This window comes from Nicotiana attenuata, chromosome 12, assembly GCF_001879085.1.
Source record: "Nicotiana attenuata strain UT chromosome 12, NIATTr2, whole genome shotgun sequence".
NCBI lineage: Eukaryota > Viridiplantae > Streptophyta > Magnoliopsida > Solanales > Solanaceae > Nicotiana > Nicotiana attenuata.
This window is the reverse complement of record NC_032000.1, coordinates 47433613-47449918: the sequence shown is the minus strand read 5'-3', so window position 1 is coordinate 47449918 and position 16306 is coordinate 47433613. Positions and strand designations below refer to the sequence as shown.

Here is a 16306-nt window from a genome sequence, read left to right as displayed (position 1 = left end):
GCTCCGTATCTGGCTAAAGGGGAGTCCAGAGGCAAACATACTCGATACCGAGAGGGGAGGGGTCACCGGCACCCATAAAGTTCCGCAAAAATTACATGTATACTTGTATATGTCTTTAGAAAATAATAATATATTAATAGTGGACACCATATATATAAAGCATATTTTGGTTGAATACAAAAGTACATCCCTTGACCTTCAAATCCTGGATCGGCCTTTGGGGGTGTCGATGTGTCAATTGACCCCCCTCAGCCGGAAAATTATATAATGTAGCTAGATTTAAAAAAAATTATGTATGTATACTATACTTTGAATATTCTCGACTTTTTCGGATAGTTACTTTTTTATATTTTGGCTCGTCTTAGTGAAAATCCTAATTTTGAGTCGAGGGTCGAGGGTCTATCGGAAACAGCTTTTCTGCTCCATCGGGATAGGGGTAAGGTTTGCATACATACTATTCTCCCTAGACCTCACTTGTGGAATTTTACTGTCGTTGTTGTTGCTACTGTTATTATTGTTGTTGTTAGTGAAAATCCTGACTCCGTTACTGTCTCCACCAAATTCACAATGGAAGAGGAAACAAACATGATATCAAGCACAACAACATACCTAACTGGAGATTGTGATTCAAGCAGTACAAATAACATGCAGTCCAAAAAAAACAAAAGAAATGCATATACAAGAAAAGCTTGTATTTCTGGTTCAAGATTTAAAGGTGTAGTAGGGCAACACAATGGTCATTGGGGAGCTCAAATATATACAAACCAACAAAGAATTTGGCTTGGGACATTCAAATCAGAGACAGAAGCTGCTATGGCTTATGACAGCGCTGCTATTCGACTTCGTAGTCAAGATTCACATAGAAATTTGCCTTGGACAAATTCTACAGTTCAAGAACCAAATTTTCAGAGACAGTTTTCAACTGAAGATATTCTTAGAATGATCAAAGAAGGTTCTTATACTTCAAAATTTGATGAGTATTTGAAAGAAAAATATGAAGAGTGTCACCCTTTCAATACTTTGCCAGTGGCGGAGCTAAAGGTAAGGAAGGAGTTCGTCGGAAAATTATACTGTGCAAGTAGGGTAAAACACCTTTTTTCCAAATTTATATTTTGTTAGTGTAGAGATTTTTTTACGTTATCAGGTCACATAAAAGATATTTACTAGTAACCTTCCACGAATAGTGAAATCTGCAATCTATAAGTAACCTTCCACGAAAAGTAAAATTTGTAAGGTAATTCACCTGTTGACCTGTCCTGATGGTATTAAATTTCTTTAGACTGTCGGTATATATAAGTTAAATGCATATATAAACTGTTGAGTTACCCTGACTTTTGGGAAGATTGTAGATATAAGTATCTTTACTACCAAAAGAAGATTGAGGCGTAATTGTTGTTGTATAATCATTGTTATATCATTTTTATTAACATATGTAATAGAGTTCCCCTTGCCACCAAAAGGAAATTTGTAATCTAGAAATAACCTTCCACGAAATGTGAAATTTGTAAGGCATGTCACCTGCTGCAACAGATAAACATAACCTGATAGTATAAAAAACTATTATACTATCAGTGTATATAAGTTAAATGCATATATAAACCGATAAATTCTCTTAACAAAAAAAAAAGCTTGTACGTGTACCATTCTTGCATTTTTTTTTAAATCTTCTTATTAAAATTCCTGACTCTGTCAGTGCTTACAGGCGAACGAGGGGTTCTCATACAAGCAGCTATTCCAAAAGGAGTTAACTCCAAGTGATGTGGGAAAGCTAAATAGGCTTGTAATCCCAAAGAAATATGCATCAAAATACTTCCCACAAATCCAAGAAGTTCCAGATGTTGAGTTGGTATTTTATGATACCTCAAGAAGACAATGGAAGTTTCGTTATTGCTATTGGAAAAGTAGCCAAAGCTTTGTTTTCACAAAAGGTTGGAATAGGTTTGTGAAAGATAAAGGTTTAAGAGCAAATGACACAATTGTTTTCAACTTGTGTGAGTACAAGACTGGACCAAAAGAGATTTCTACTGACTTTGTGATAGATGTGTTAAAGGGTGTTGAAGTTTTGTCTGAACCAAAAGTGGAAATTGAAGAAAGAATGAAGACTCAATCAACTGATGATCATGCTGTGGAACCAGTTTGGCTTTTTGGGGTGCAGATAGGCTGGTCAACTAACAACGACGACGACTATTACGCGTCAGTCCCGAATAAGTTGGGGTCGACTATATGAATCGTCACTTCTTCATTTAAGTTCAACTCATATCATCGTCGCCCTAATGCAATAAGGCTGGACAGAGACAAAAAAAAAACACCCTTTTTAGCAATTCTGCTACTAGCATTAAGTACTTTAATGTTTTTTTGGGGGGTGCATGAGACTTCTAAAGTTTTTTTTTTAAGGGGAGCCTCGGAGCAATAGTAAAGTTGTTTTCGCGTGACCTGTGCGATCAGCTACTGATACTTGTGCCAGGGTAGGCTACTTACTTTACATCCCTCGGGGACGGGGTGCAACCCTTTCACCGGTCGTACGTGAATGCGAATTGCTTCGTGCGCCGAGTTGCCCTTTTTGTTAAAACTTCTTATTTTTTGCTTGAATGGTCTCCTAGAAACCGAGCAGCCTTAAATGACAGTGTTACCATATTTTTGTTATATTGATACAAAATTAGGCTATGGCCCTTTCTTGTGGCTAATGGTAATAGCTATTCAAGGAAGAATAGCATTTGAGTTTAGCTTTACTCCCAATTTCCAGAATAAAATATTCTTCTAGTTAGATATATTGGCATCAACATTAAATTGAACATATATGAGACAGCCACAAGTCATTTTATATTTTTTAAGCAAAATAATAAGAAGAAAAAAATAGTTTAAACAAGATTCTAAAAGGAAAATATTTTGAGAAGAGGGAAACAATAAACTTGCACATACATACAGCTTGCCTCACCACAATTCTCATGTATAATATTTGCATAATCAATATATAATTTATGTATACTAGCTAAGAAAAATAAACAATAAATTCGGCTAGCTATTCATGTAAAGATCCCTTATTAGTTCGACGGTCAAATTGGTCTGACATCTCTAAAAGGGCAACGAGGGCAGCGCGGTGCACTAAACTCCCGCTATGCGCGGGATCCGGGGAAGAGCCGGACGACAAGAGTCTATTATACGCCATCTGACATCACTAACACATTATAATTAATAAGAAAATATAATATAAAGTTATATAAATCTTCTATATTTATACAGCCCTATTCAAACAAAACAAAACAAAATGTCAATCTAAATTAATTCTTTCTGAAACACTGCCAAGTAAAATCCTGAGCATCAGATTCTCATGTTATAATATCAGAAAGTGGAAATGGATTATAAACAAAACTGAGATCTAAGTGAATAAAAATAAAATGAATTCAGTTGCTACCTCTTTTCTTTGTTTTTCTTTTCCCCCCCATCTATCTTACAATTATAGCAGTTCTATATTACAAATCAAAATTGTGTGGAGTTGTGAAGACCACAAATACTAGTTCGTTTACACTCAATTAGAATGGCATATAAGCTTTTAGAATAAACTTGCAGAAGCTTATGCATGCATCTTCCTAGACATTCTGGTTGGTTTCATCTGGGGCTGTAACAGTTAGATTTTTCAAGTACAGGGCAACAACTAGCCCCTCCAATCAGCAATGGCGATCGATGTACCTAAATCTTGAGTCAATATCAGCACTAAATGTAGCCATGCGGAAAACCACCAGAGCAGCAAAGGTGTGAAAGAATCCAACCGAGAGCCCAGCGTTGGCATCTCCGAGCCAAATACTCGTCTTGCATAGCTGACAAGAGCTAGGTCCTTGGAAACTCAACCGTGTTAGATATGTCAACAGTGATCAATAAGGTATTACGTATGGCAGCGCACAAACGTCAGCAGAGTCTATTTGCAAAGCTTCTGACCATACCCGATTGTCATCAACTTCATCAAGACACATGTCGGGCTTCCTAACCAGAGTACTTTTGCTTCCAAACAACCATTCCTGGTCATCAATTCCCGACCACTCGTCCATCTTCGGAACTGAGAGTATCTGGTTCAGATACTTGGAATCAGGATGAGGAGGTCTTCTAGATGCTTCAGCGATCTGATCAGCACCAGAAGACATGGAAGAAGCTTTTGGTTTAGACATGGCCAATGGCTGACCTTTGACTGTACCATTGACCCCGTTCTCCTTGTTTGCCAACCCAATATCAGTGGCAACTCCGTGTTTGTTGGATAACTTAATGGTACCATTAACACTGCGCTCCTTGTTTACCACCTGCACATCAGCGGCAACTCCTTGTTTGTTGGAAGATAACATTTCTGCCTTTTGATGAGTATCTGATATCTTTCCATTCTGTGTGGGCTGATGAGAGGATGAAGGCCGCAGCAATTTAGCTGGCCTGACTTCACTCTCTGTACAGCAGAATAAAAACAAGCAACAATAATCAGCCAAACCCAAAGGACAATTGAAGCTGAACATGCTTGCTCAAATTTTCGTGCGATTCACATGAAAATATTGAAAACAGTGGGTTATCAATTACCTAACAGACTATAGCCAAAAACATAAGAAACAAATTTCACATAACACACTTGCAGAGCCTTCCTACTATCACTAGAGGAGGATATAAAGCAATAGTCTTCGATAAAACAGCAGCTGTTAATATTTTATTCAACTCACCATGCAGGAAACCATTTGTTTCAATTTCTTTTCTTTTTCTGATATTTCCCTCAGTGACTATTCCAGCAAGGTTATCCTTGGGTACAAGTGGAACTTGGTGGTTGGTGTTACTAACATTGACAAAATCGCTCTTATTGTTGATGTCTCTTGATTTATCCGGTTCACTTTTCCTGTGTGCACTTTTGTCCTTCGCCTTCTTTTCCTTTTTCTTTTCTTTTTCCCTGTCTTTCTCCTTCGCATGACTTTTTGCATCCTTCTCTTTATCCTTTTTCTTCTCTCTTGGTTTGTCATCTCGTTTTTCTTTGGATTTCTCTTTTTCCTCTCTCCTGCTCTCAACATTCTCTTCCAATGGCGGCAATCCATGAAACTTGCTCTTTGCCATATCTGGAAAGCTGGGAAGTACTGAATTAACACCAATTCTCGGTTCAATTCTGACTTGATGTCCATCCATCTTATTGCTATATACTCTTTCCTCCTGTTTCTTTTCCTTTTCTTCAACAAAATTACCAAAATCCTTGATGTACATACTGTTTGTCTTTTCATCCCTTTTCGACTCAACTGGAAATCTCTCAGCCAGCTGACTTCCTGCACCCTTCTGTTCATTTCTGATCCGCCTCGCCAACTCCTGTACAAATTTCGACTCCTCTGTCTCAACAGTGGGGAGGCTGGTTTTAAAGAGCTTTTCTGCATGCGGGCCCTGAGACAAATCGCGGTATTTTGCTTCCTGTGAGTTGATGCTTTCTTTTTTAAAATTTTCATCTCTGCTAGGAAGCTTTTGTCCACTAGAAACTCCTGGTAGAACGGCAACTCTTGCCTCTTCAGAGATGTCACTTCTCTCTTTATCCTTGTCCTTGTCCTTCTCTTTGTCCTTTTTATCTTTGTGCTTTTCCTTCTTGTCGCGGTGTTTATCCTTCTTGTCTTTCTTTTCCCTGTGTTTCCCATCACTCCTGTCTTTATCCCTTTTTTCTTTACCTTCTTTCTTTTCTTTGTCTTTCTTCTCCTTTTTATGTTTTTTCTCCTTCCGTTTCTCCTACAAAACAGCAAAAACATGCTAGTTCTATATTAATAACGTAAATGTACAATCGATGCCAACATCCTCATTCAAGGAAGAAAACTGAAAGGAAAAAATTACAATTCTGAATAATAGCAAAGTTTCACAACTGAGAAAAGCACCAAACTTGAAAACTGGAACGAGGAGTTTCATGTTCAGGTGGGAATTCCAGATATAGACTACCTGAGCACAAACACACGAGGGCACCCGCACATTGCAGTAGTTGCTTAGGGGAAAACACCAACCACCAGTAGAGAACCAATGGCCTTCATTAGAGCAATCTAAAGAATAACTAGCCCTTCTTATCATTTATATTCGAAAAGCAATTATAAAATAACATTGCAGAAACATTGGTTTTACAAGAATAGGGAATAATCGGAACAGGACACGAGGAAATAGAAACCCTAAGGCAACATCATCTTCCCAGTGAAATCATTCAAAAACAGGAGGGAAGACCTAGGATTCCCATATCTATCAATATGGATATCAAGAGCTTCAAGGAAAGCTTGTCCGTTTGCTTGGATGGCGACAAGAGGTGATTTACTAGTGCAGAGAACTCAAGGAAAGAGAAAATAATATATGTTAGCTGGCATCTCATGTGCAAGTGTCAGAGAAGACGTGAACCACATATTGGTGCACTGCCAAATTGCAAGTCAATTGTGGTGGACAGTCCTGAATATTTAAGAATTAAGATACAATGGACGATACTGGAAACCCCTAGGGATTTGATGCACAGTTAGGCATACAGAAGAAGGAGAGGCAAGGCATCGGTTTAGCACCCTAGAACTTTTTATGGGCACTTAAAATCTTTGAACAACCTAGCAAAATGATTTCAAAACCTTTTCAACTCAAATATATTATCATACTTCATAATGAAGGATAGTTCTCTCATGTTCTAATTCTCTGACAGTAAACCGACCTATACCTCTTCATCCCCTCTCCCTCCTTAAGAAAGGAAATAGAGTGGGAATTCCTCCTTTATTTTTGCTGCTGCTTAGGTTTCTACTGAGGCGGAAAATCCTTCTTCCCAAGATATAAGAAAAACCCTCTTTCCTTCACACACCAAAGTTAAGCTGACCAAAAGCAATCAGATATTGGCTGCATCATGAAGATGAATCCCTTGTTGCATCCACCGATAGATACAATTTACAAAGAACCAATTTTCCTAGATCCATCTCCAGAAGATTTCTCACAACGCCACCTTCTAGAAAGGTGATAACTGAATATTAATTACAACTCTTATTTGTTAAGATCCTATAAGAGATTACTAAATAGAAGTCCTCAGGGTGAACAAACATTTGCAAAAGCTTCACTTCCCATTCTAGGATAATCTGAATTGGTGTGTAAAAGAAACCTTTTTTGGACAAGTTATTGGGGAAGGCATTAATACTAAAGGAGATCTTTATACAGTATTCACCCTCATCTTGGCAAGGCACACAAATCCTCTACTGCCAAGTAATACATAATTATCAACAAACATATGAGCACAATCACAAAAATCATTCATCTATGTCAGATTTGGGCTCAAAAAGCAGCCTAAAAGGCAATAGAACCATCCAGCTAGTTTGCTAAAACATATGTCCTTTCTTGATAAGGTAAAGTAGGGATTTATGCTCCAGGTTCTATCCTTCATGCTTTTAAAGGAAACAATCACCCGACAATATTTTCCATTATCACGAATTTTAGTACTTGGAACTACAGCCATATTATCACCTAAAATGGTTTCAGATACTGAATAGAAGTAGACACATTTTCAGGTCAGGACAAACATTCAACAAGAAGATTTAAGAAGTTTGTTCTTCTCCAAATCATCCTAAAGAGTGGGAGTTTCAAAAAACATCTAACAAGGACACCAAATTGAAAGAAAGAGAGGAATGATGTAGCATACTGAAGATCTAATCATTCAATTACATAATACTATTAAGACTTGAAAGACAACAGAAAATACCATTTGTTAGTACATCAAATTTGATTCACTGTTTACATTCAAGAAGAGGTACCTAATGAAAGAGGGAAATGGATAACTTTCTCGAGAAGAAACAAGAATACTCAAATTTCACCAAGCTGATCACTCTACAATGAATTCTTCATTTTTTTCAGTCACTACACAGGTCATAGCTAAATAGCTAAAGGAAATGCAAAAACACAATAGCAAATTGCAATATTACAAATCTACAAACAACAAGTAAATATCAAGCAAAGTACTTTGCCCAAGGGAAAACCTACCGCCTCACATGAAATTCAAATGAATACAGATGATTGTACTTATTGGCTTGTATGTGAGAGTTTGTAGCAATTTCCCTGAATAACTAGCTTTCTACAAGGTTTTTTATTCAAATATTAGCAAAAGGCACTCAGTCAATACTAACTATCTTTCCCAAGATTACATCTATAAAGCGCTCAAAGAATTATACAGCCTTCCAAATCAATTAGATTCTCTCAGTTACACTAGGGGGAAAAACTCTGAAATGGCTAAGTTATAGCTAATAAGATATATTAATATTCTGTCCAAGAGAATATCAAGCATGATAAGCATCTCCACTATTTCTGCCCAAGCGATGGTTGTTCTTCCTTTCAGTCTGTGCCTAAGAGCAGCTCAAACAAAGAAGAAGCTAGCCCGGTCTGAGTTCCATCCTGGCCCGCCCTTCTGCTACAAGGTCTGAAATGACAAGTGGTGAGGACCTTGCCCAATTCCTTAATGAATCGAATGGTCCTTCACCTTGAATGTACCTAACTTCTTACCTTCAGCTTTGATTCTTCAACCTAAGTTGCTTGGACTCTTCACTTTCAGTGCCGCACCCGTGCCGACACGACATGGGTGTGGGTGTGGGTGTGGATGTGGGAACCGTACAGGATCTGGTTAATCGATTTTAGGTACTTTGACCAAAATCAACAGAGAAATTCAGGACAAATGCAGTGATTTCTAAATCAAAATAAAAGCTAGGGTGAACTTGTAGAAAATGGAATACTTTGTACGTAAAAATTTATATGTCAATCTTTTTCCTTTTATCGCCTTCTCGTATTTAGGCACCATTTAACTTTTCCACATAACGTCACATAATTTAGGCATATCTTATTAGTCCATTTTTAGATAACTGAACTATTTTTAGCCGAATCCCCACACAGATATCCGTACCCAGATCCGTACCCGCGGATCTTACAATTTAGATCATGAAAGATCCGACTTCGAAATCTGCACTCGTATCGGACACCCGCACCCGAGTCCGAGCAACTTAGCCTTCAACTTCAATCACAGGCACTAGCTTTCGGGCATGACATAAAGGACCCCCAATTTCAACAAGTAGACTGTCCTAGAAAAATGATCAGCTTTATTTCAATTGCCTTACTTGAAAGGGCGAAGTTCGGGTTGTGCGAGCCCCCAATTCCCTTGAGTTTCATCCTTGGCAAACAACATAATCCCAAAGGTGGGATACCTAATGCAAAGGGGAGTTGTGAACCAGAATTTTCTTACTACATTGCATATCGCATCTGAACCACAACGGTAAGCATATCATAACTAAACCTGACATCAGCATTGCATCCCAAACATCATTAAATCCAGCATCAACTTTTGCATCCCGAAGAAAGCAGAAACATACAAATCAATGGATCCACACATAAAGCATCTACCACATGGGATTCTTCTTGAACGGGGCAGCGGGCTTTTTTTATTTTATATATTGAAAAAGTGTCTTATTATTATTTCAAAAATCATCTCCAGGAAATGATGCCTCATCATACCCAATGAAAATAAAGTGAATACGATTTAACTTTCTAAAATCCTGTAACTTCCCCTGCGTACTCATTTCCCTTTACGAACTTCTTTTCTATTTTATAAATTCGCCTTCGGAAAGAGGATATCTTCAAGGTTCACTTATTCCAAATGTAGTATGGACCACCTAATTATTGAACCATTTTTCCATTGTAGCTCAATTAGTTTGCAGCATACCCAGCCCAAAAAAGAATATACAGCCATCATCACCAAACCGATAGCCTAAATAAGTATAATATGATCAAGTATGTAAGCACATACCCCGAATGCTCACAATTTCGACATCACATAGCAAATAAGTGTTCCCATACATTTCTCACTATAGTACTGTAAAGGTATGACACTCAAGAACACCTTGCCTTAATATATCTAATCAAGCAAACTGCACTAATGTTCCTTTGCACCTTTTTTTCCCAAAAGGAAAAGGGAAGTGTGTAAAGTTTCTTTATTTGCTTCTACTTTATTAAACACAAAATCGGGAGACACCCTGACAACAAAGTACTTCCCAAAAATAAAGTCCCAACAGAAACAACATTCTGAATGAAAGTCGCCATCTGTATCTTATTAAAAAGGGCAGCCCGGTGCACTAAGCTCCCGCTATGAGCGGGGTCCGGGGAAGAGCCGGACCACAAGTGTCTATTGTACGCAGCCTTACCCTGCATTTCTGCAAGAGGCTGTTTCCACTAAATCTGTATCTTATTACTTCAAATAAATTTCCTTTTCCATTCAAAGAAACACAGGCATAAAAAAAAATCAGTATTTATTTTCTGTGGCATTACATATCAGTCTCTGCTAGTTTTCTTGATATGTGGATGAAGGGATCGACTGATTCACCTTCTTTGGATAGTAGCTCCCCACTCCCCTCCCCTAACTTACCCCCCCCCCCCCCCCCCTTTTTTTTTTGTTGTTTTGCTTGGTTGGTCCCTTTCTAGTGTTTAGAAGTTGTAATAGCCAGATTAAATATTCCATAAATCTTCTTAAAATCTGTTCAGGCTAGTGTATTGGCCAGTTTGAGCCTTTAAAGGATCCAAGTGGTTATTAGAGACTAGTTAGCAAGCTCAAATATCTTATAATCACACCACTTGATATGTCATTTGTTGCAAGTGTAAGCTAATTTCTCCAAGCTCCTTGTCACATTCATTTTAATGCATTAATTCACGTTCTAAGGTATAACAAAGGTTTGCTAGGACAACATCTTTTGTATGAGAATAGGAGATACAAATATTCTTAGGTATTCTGATGCAGACAAAGCATGATTTCCTTTGGACAGACAATCCACTTGACGGTATTATGTTCTAACTAATAGGAGGATATCTTAGGAGGAGGAAAATCTAATATCTTTAAAAGCAAAAAAGCAAGATTAGCTGGATCAAGTGCAAAACAGAGTGTCGAGCAATGACTGTGGTTACATGTGATCTCATAAAGCTAAAACAACTTCTCCAAGAGTTGAGGTGCAAAGAAGATGAACCAACGAAATTCTGCAACAATCAGCTGCATTGAACATTATTTTATTTACGAAGCATTTAGAAATAGATAAGTCATTTTATTTAACAAAAGATTGAATTGTGATGAACTGCTACAGGCTTCTCAACTCAATGATCAATGAGCAAATATTCGTACAAATTACAATGTGGCACCAAATTGAGTATATTTGAAAAAAATTAGGATCATCCAAATATGTATGCTCCAAACTTGAGGGGTGGTGCTAAGAATGTTAGGAATTTGTAAATATGGAAAAAGTCAATTCCTTGTAAATATGTAAAGTATAGGATCTTCTAATTGTATAATTAGGAATAGGAACAACATAAGGCATACTTACTTGTAAACACTATTCAAATCAAACATGCTTGAGAAAATATCAAACAATTCAATCTCAATATCTCGTCTTTTCTTCTTTGTTTAACCAAATATTACACGTTACGAAACACATAGAGCTCAAGTAGCTGTGAAAGAAGATGTCAAAACCATGTCTTACATAAAGCAAAATGGTCAGGCAGTGATATGTCATTCATTTAAACTTTTATTTTTTTGACAAGTATGTCCTTCATTTAAGCTTTAGCAGCACATTCAAAATATTTATTAAAAGAAACAAAATAAAAAGGAGGAACGTTCATACTCATCAGGAATTAATATGAAGCCGTTTAAACTGCGGTTGTATTTGCTCAGTTGCCAGAAAGATAAAGGCATTCTTCATAAGATTTAAGGTCTTCAAAAGGAACATCCCCAACATCCTAAGTAAGTTCTACAGGAAGGTTACTTTTCAAAGATTTTATAATAAAGAGACATCATGCCACTGAAATATCCACTACACAGAGAATCATGGTGCACTTAATCCCTTCACACGAAAGGTGCTTACAGTAAGACTGACCAATGAGTTTCTCCTTTTCTTACTTTGTATTCTTTGCACCAGCGATAAAACTAAGCAATGATTACAACGTCTGATGAGTTTTCCTAGAACTCAATGGGCAACTTTAACATGCTCATAACGAAAAAGATCCTAGATGTCAATTAACAGAAGCATGGATTGCAGGATTATCCAACGAAACTTATGGGATTTTACTTGCATTCATTAGCCAAACTCATCTTAAAGCCAGAATCCATTTTCATATAATAATAAAAAAACTTAAATTCCCCAGAAAGGTTACTAAACCATGACCAAACAAAAGAATAGAGGGATCACATCATCGCTAATCTGGACCAAAAAACAAGCATATCTCTACCCATCTTTCTTAAAAAAATTACCCTATATCTCTGAGCAGTGCTTCAAAAGAGTCTTCTCCGTATATATTAATCCAATCACACTAATGAAGTTTAAAGTATAATTCATACTCCAAAATTCCAAGCAATTAAATGAATATTACCATTTTATCATTGCACTTAACATGACCAAAGATAACAAAATAACAAGCTCGGATTTGACACAGGCCCCATTTCCCAGCAATAAAGGCTAATCAAGTAATCTCATTTCAAGTACTGCTTCGAAAAAGACATTCCATTGGAACATGTCCATGCATCACAGCTAACCTCTTTATAATGAAGTAACCATCATGAAATTATTGGAATAACAAAAACATATCAACATAATGTGATAACTTGAACAAACCTCTTTTAATAAGTCCCCGTCCTCCGGTCTAGGCTTCTTTTCATATCCTGTTGGTGGAAATGGAAAGCAACGAGACATGGCACAGAATTCTACTCCGAGCTAAAAAGGCGCTGTTCCGTAAACAGTGTCCTTCAGTTACTTTCTCACAGCAGTGTTCCAGTAACAAGCAACTAGATTCCTGTCCATTCACCATGACCCCACATTACTTTCCAACTTTAACTCACCTCCATTTAATCCTAACTCAATCAGTCCAAAACCCCACTTAAATTAAACTAGCTCTTCACTTCTCAAATATCCAATGCGATAAACCTAAGTAGTCAGAAACCCCCTTCAAGTACTCGAAATCTAATATCACGGAGCTAAAACACGAAAACACCACAATAACTCAAGATGGTAATGCCGCAAATAAACTTTTCAAGAACTATGTCAATCCAAATGGTTTTCTTAGAAAAGAGAATTCTCCAAAGTAATCTGATCCTTTATCTTGTCTAAAAAAGCAAAACTTTACAACCATCACCTCTTCTTGCATATCAGTACCAAAACCAAATAACATAAACATCCCCTACACTAATTAAGCAAAACTGATGAGGAAACACAACAACCCCTTTTCACTTAAAAACAAAAACCTTTCTCACTTATCAATTCTCCTTTTCTTTTTCCTTTGCTTTAATAGTTCTCCATTGCTACTAGTATAATATACAGTCTTCTTCCATACCCTAAAAATCTCTATCATTCAATTCCCAGTTAGGCTCAAACTATCCCCCCAAAATCATATTTTGCTCTGATCTGAAGCTCAACAAGAAGCTGATATTAACAATGAGAACCCTTTCTGATCAAAACCCTAATCAGTTGGAGCTTGACCGGTACCCGATCCAATTTCAAAACCCTAAAAATTCCATCAGAAGAGCAATTCAGCACCCAAGAACAGAACAAAAATCCTAACATTTACCAAAAAAAATCCAATAAAAATGAAATCTTTATTGAAGTTTTAAGGAATCAAAGTGAAAATTCAACACCCTTTTTGACCCCAAAAAAAATCATCTTTTTTTTAAAAAAAAAAATGCCCATTTTAGTAAAAATACAGAAATGGGTAAACTTTTTTAAGCTGAAATTATAATCAATGAAGTTGGGTATTTAATTCTTGTTTTTTTTTTTTCTTAATAATTTTTTACCTTTAAGGATGGAACAAGATCTCAAGATAATCGAGAATAACACAATAGATTTTGCAACCTCAAATCACTCTTTTAAGGTTGTTGTATTGTGAGTTTTTTCTCTTAGTCTATATGATGATAATTATAGGGTTTGAGAAAAATGGGTTTTTTGGGTTTTTTTTCTCTTGTTTGTTTGCTTTGCTGTTTTTGTTTCTGGGTTTGGGAAAGAGGAAAAGGAAAGCGGATGGTATGAGCCTAAGCCTCAAATATATTGAGAGAGAATATGAGAGAGATGTTTTTGTGAGGAAAAGAAAGGATGAGAGACAGAGAGGATCCCACTCTCGCCAACTTGTCCGTTTGATGAACTCTCTCTCCTCTCTCTCTCTCTATCTTCATTAAATTATACAGTCAAGTCCTCAACTTATATACTAGTTCTAATACTAGAATCTATAGTACACCCAAGTGATAAATATTCAGGTCGTTTGGTACCATGTATAAACAAAAATAATCCTCGGAATAAAAATTTAGTATCACCTTATTCTTGGTTTGGTTATTAATTGTGGGATAGATTATCTCAAATTTAAAAATAGTATCGAAATAACTTATATCGGTCAAATGATGGAATAATAATCACACGATAAGTTATCCCAAGATAAAACAGTAAAATTGACAATCTCAGAATTAATACAACATACCAAATAGTCAATAAGAAATAATAACAAAATAACTAATCTCAATATAACTAATCTCAGCATAATTAATCCGAGTGACTTGTCTTCAAACCACACGACCCCTCATTCTTCTATCTTATTGTCATTTTTCTTTATCCTAATCTCATTGGTTCGATTAATTCAAATTGGTGCCGCATAGGATCCATTAAAGTGGGAAGCATTCCGTAAACTTTTTCATTCTCCAAATACCAAAGACTTTTTCATTCTCAAGACTCGAATACGAGATATTTGATCAAAAGTAAAGGAATTCTATCTTTTCTCACCATACTCGTTAATAGTATATTCTTGCCCTTGGTAGACAATGGAACTCGTGTAGTTAAATTTTTGTCACGACCCTAACCCCGAACCCGGTCGTGATGGCGCCTCTCGTGAAGACAAGGCCAGCCGACACTTCCCATTTCCAATTTTCAACAGATAAGCATTTAAGAACAGTTTAAACATGATAAAATAAATCCGAAATAGTCGAAAATAACATAAATACGCGGAAGAATCACCCATACACAACCCTAACCGGGGTGTCACTAGTCATGAGCATCTAAAAGTCATAATAGAATTCTGATATATCCTTAACTAGTACAATGTCTGAAAGGAAAATAGAGACGACAAAGGAGTAGAGACACGGGGCTGCGGACGTCAACAGCTACCTCGAAATCTCTGAAAGCTCGCCTGAATCTCGAGGAATCAGCACTCAGGAGCGGGACCTGGTGCGCCTGAATCTGCACACAGGGTGCAGGGAGTAAAGTGAGTACTCCAACTCAGTGAGTAACAAATGTAAATAATGACTGAAAGTAAGAAAACACGCAGGGCACAAGGCATTCTATGATGAAGCAGTAAAAATCATTTAAAAACAGTAAACCAGTGAAAAGACAAGTAAAATCCTCTTGCAACAAGTAAACAGGTAATTGACAGACAATTAAGGTACTGTAAATAAATAGAAGCTCGCCCCTTGGGCACAGTATCACCACATCCGCCCCTCGGGCAACATCTCAGAGCACTAACAGCCCCTCGGGCTTAATCTCACATCACAATGGGTACCCGCGCTCACTGGGGTGTGCAGACTCCTGGAGGGACCCCTTACGGCCCAAGCGCAATAACAAGCCATCTCGTGGCATCAAATCTAGGTCATCGGCCTCATATCAATCAAGCCACCTCGTGGCGTACATATCTCAGGCCCTCGGCCTCATATCAGTACCAGTGTTTCCTCACAACATAGGCCGTCAGCCTTACTCAGTCAGAAATACTCACAAGCCCCTCGGGCAATAGTAAAACGGTGTTTCTCAGCCCAAAACATCATTTAAAATATCGTTTAAGTCTCAAAACTGAGTAAAAATGGTTGAGTAGTAAAACAGTGGAAAATAACATGACCGAGTTCAAGTAGTAAGTCAAAACAGTGAGGAAATACCAAAAAAAAGCCCCGAAGGGTTCAAATAGTTGGCACGAAGCCCAAATATGGCATTCAACCCAAATCATAATGAAAGCAAATAAGTTTCAGTCAAATACGCGGTAAAATCATCAACCGGGACGGACCAAGTCACAATCCCCAATAGTGTACGACCCCACGCTCGCCATCAAGCGTGTGTCTCACCTCAACATAGCACTACGACGTGCAATCCGGGGTTTCAAACCCTCAAGACATCATTTACAATCATTACTCACCTCGAACCGGCTAAATCTCTAGCTCGTGATGCCTTTGCCCCTCGAATTGGCCTCCACGCGCGTCGAATCTATCCAAAATCAGAACGAGAACGTCAAAATATGCCAAGGGAACAAAGCCCAAGCGAAAACAATCAATAAAGGGCACAAATCC

At 37.5% G+C, this 16306-nt stretch overlaps 2 protein-coding genes across 2 annotated transcripts; one reads left to right on the top strand and one right to left on the bottom strand.

Moving 5' to 3' along the window:
- Positions 568 to 2227, top strand: LOC109236104 (AP2/ERF and B3 domain-containing transcription factor At1g51120). Its single transcript, XM_019402322.1, has 2 exons — positions 568 to 1041; positions 1703 to 2227. The coding sequence occupies exons 1-2, from the start codon at positions 568 to 570 to the stop codon at positions 2225 to 2227; spliced, it is 999 nt and encodes a 332-aa protein (XP_019257867.1).
- On the bottom strand, positions 3267 to 14156 carry LOC109235681 (glutamic acid-rich protein-like). Its single transcript, XM_019401882.1, has 4 exons — positions 13790 to 14156; positions 12618 to 13503; positions 4692 to 5721; positions 3267 to 4426 (listed from the first exon to the last, which is right to left on the bottom strand). Exons 2-4 carry the CDS (start codon positions 12693 to 12695, stop codon positions 3870 to 3872), a joined length of 1665 nt encoding a protein of 554 aa, XP_019257427.1. The 5' UTR covers positions 12696 to 13503; positions 13790 to 14156; the 3' UTR covers positions 3267 to 3869.

What these genes read in the sequence shown, in the direction of transcription:
- LOC109235681 (XM_019401882.1), bottom strand. Translation starts at nt 12,695, where the DNA reads ATGTCTCGTTGCTTTCCATTTCCACCAACAGGATATGAAAAGAAGCCT. An exon ending in ACGGGGACTTATTAAAAGAG is followed by an intron (nt 5,722 to 12,617) that starts GTTTGTTCAAGT and finishes GCTGTTTTGTAG; the next exon opens with GAGAAACGGAAGGAGAAAAA. An exon ending in AACAAATGGTTTCCTGCATG is followed by an intron (nt 4,427 to 4,691) that starts GTGAGTTGAATA and finishes TCTGCTGTACAG; the next exon opens with AGAGTGAAGTCAGGCCAGCT.
- LOC109236104 (XM_019402322.1), top strand. Translation starts at nt 568, where the DNA reads ATGGAAGAGGAAACAAACATGATATCAAGCACAACAACATACCTAACT. An exon ending in TGCCAGTGGCGGAGCTAAAG is followed by an intron (nt 1,042 to 1,702) that starts GTAAGGAAGGAG and finishes CAGTGCTTACAG; the next exon opens with GCGAACGAGGGGTTCTCATA.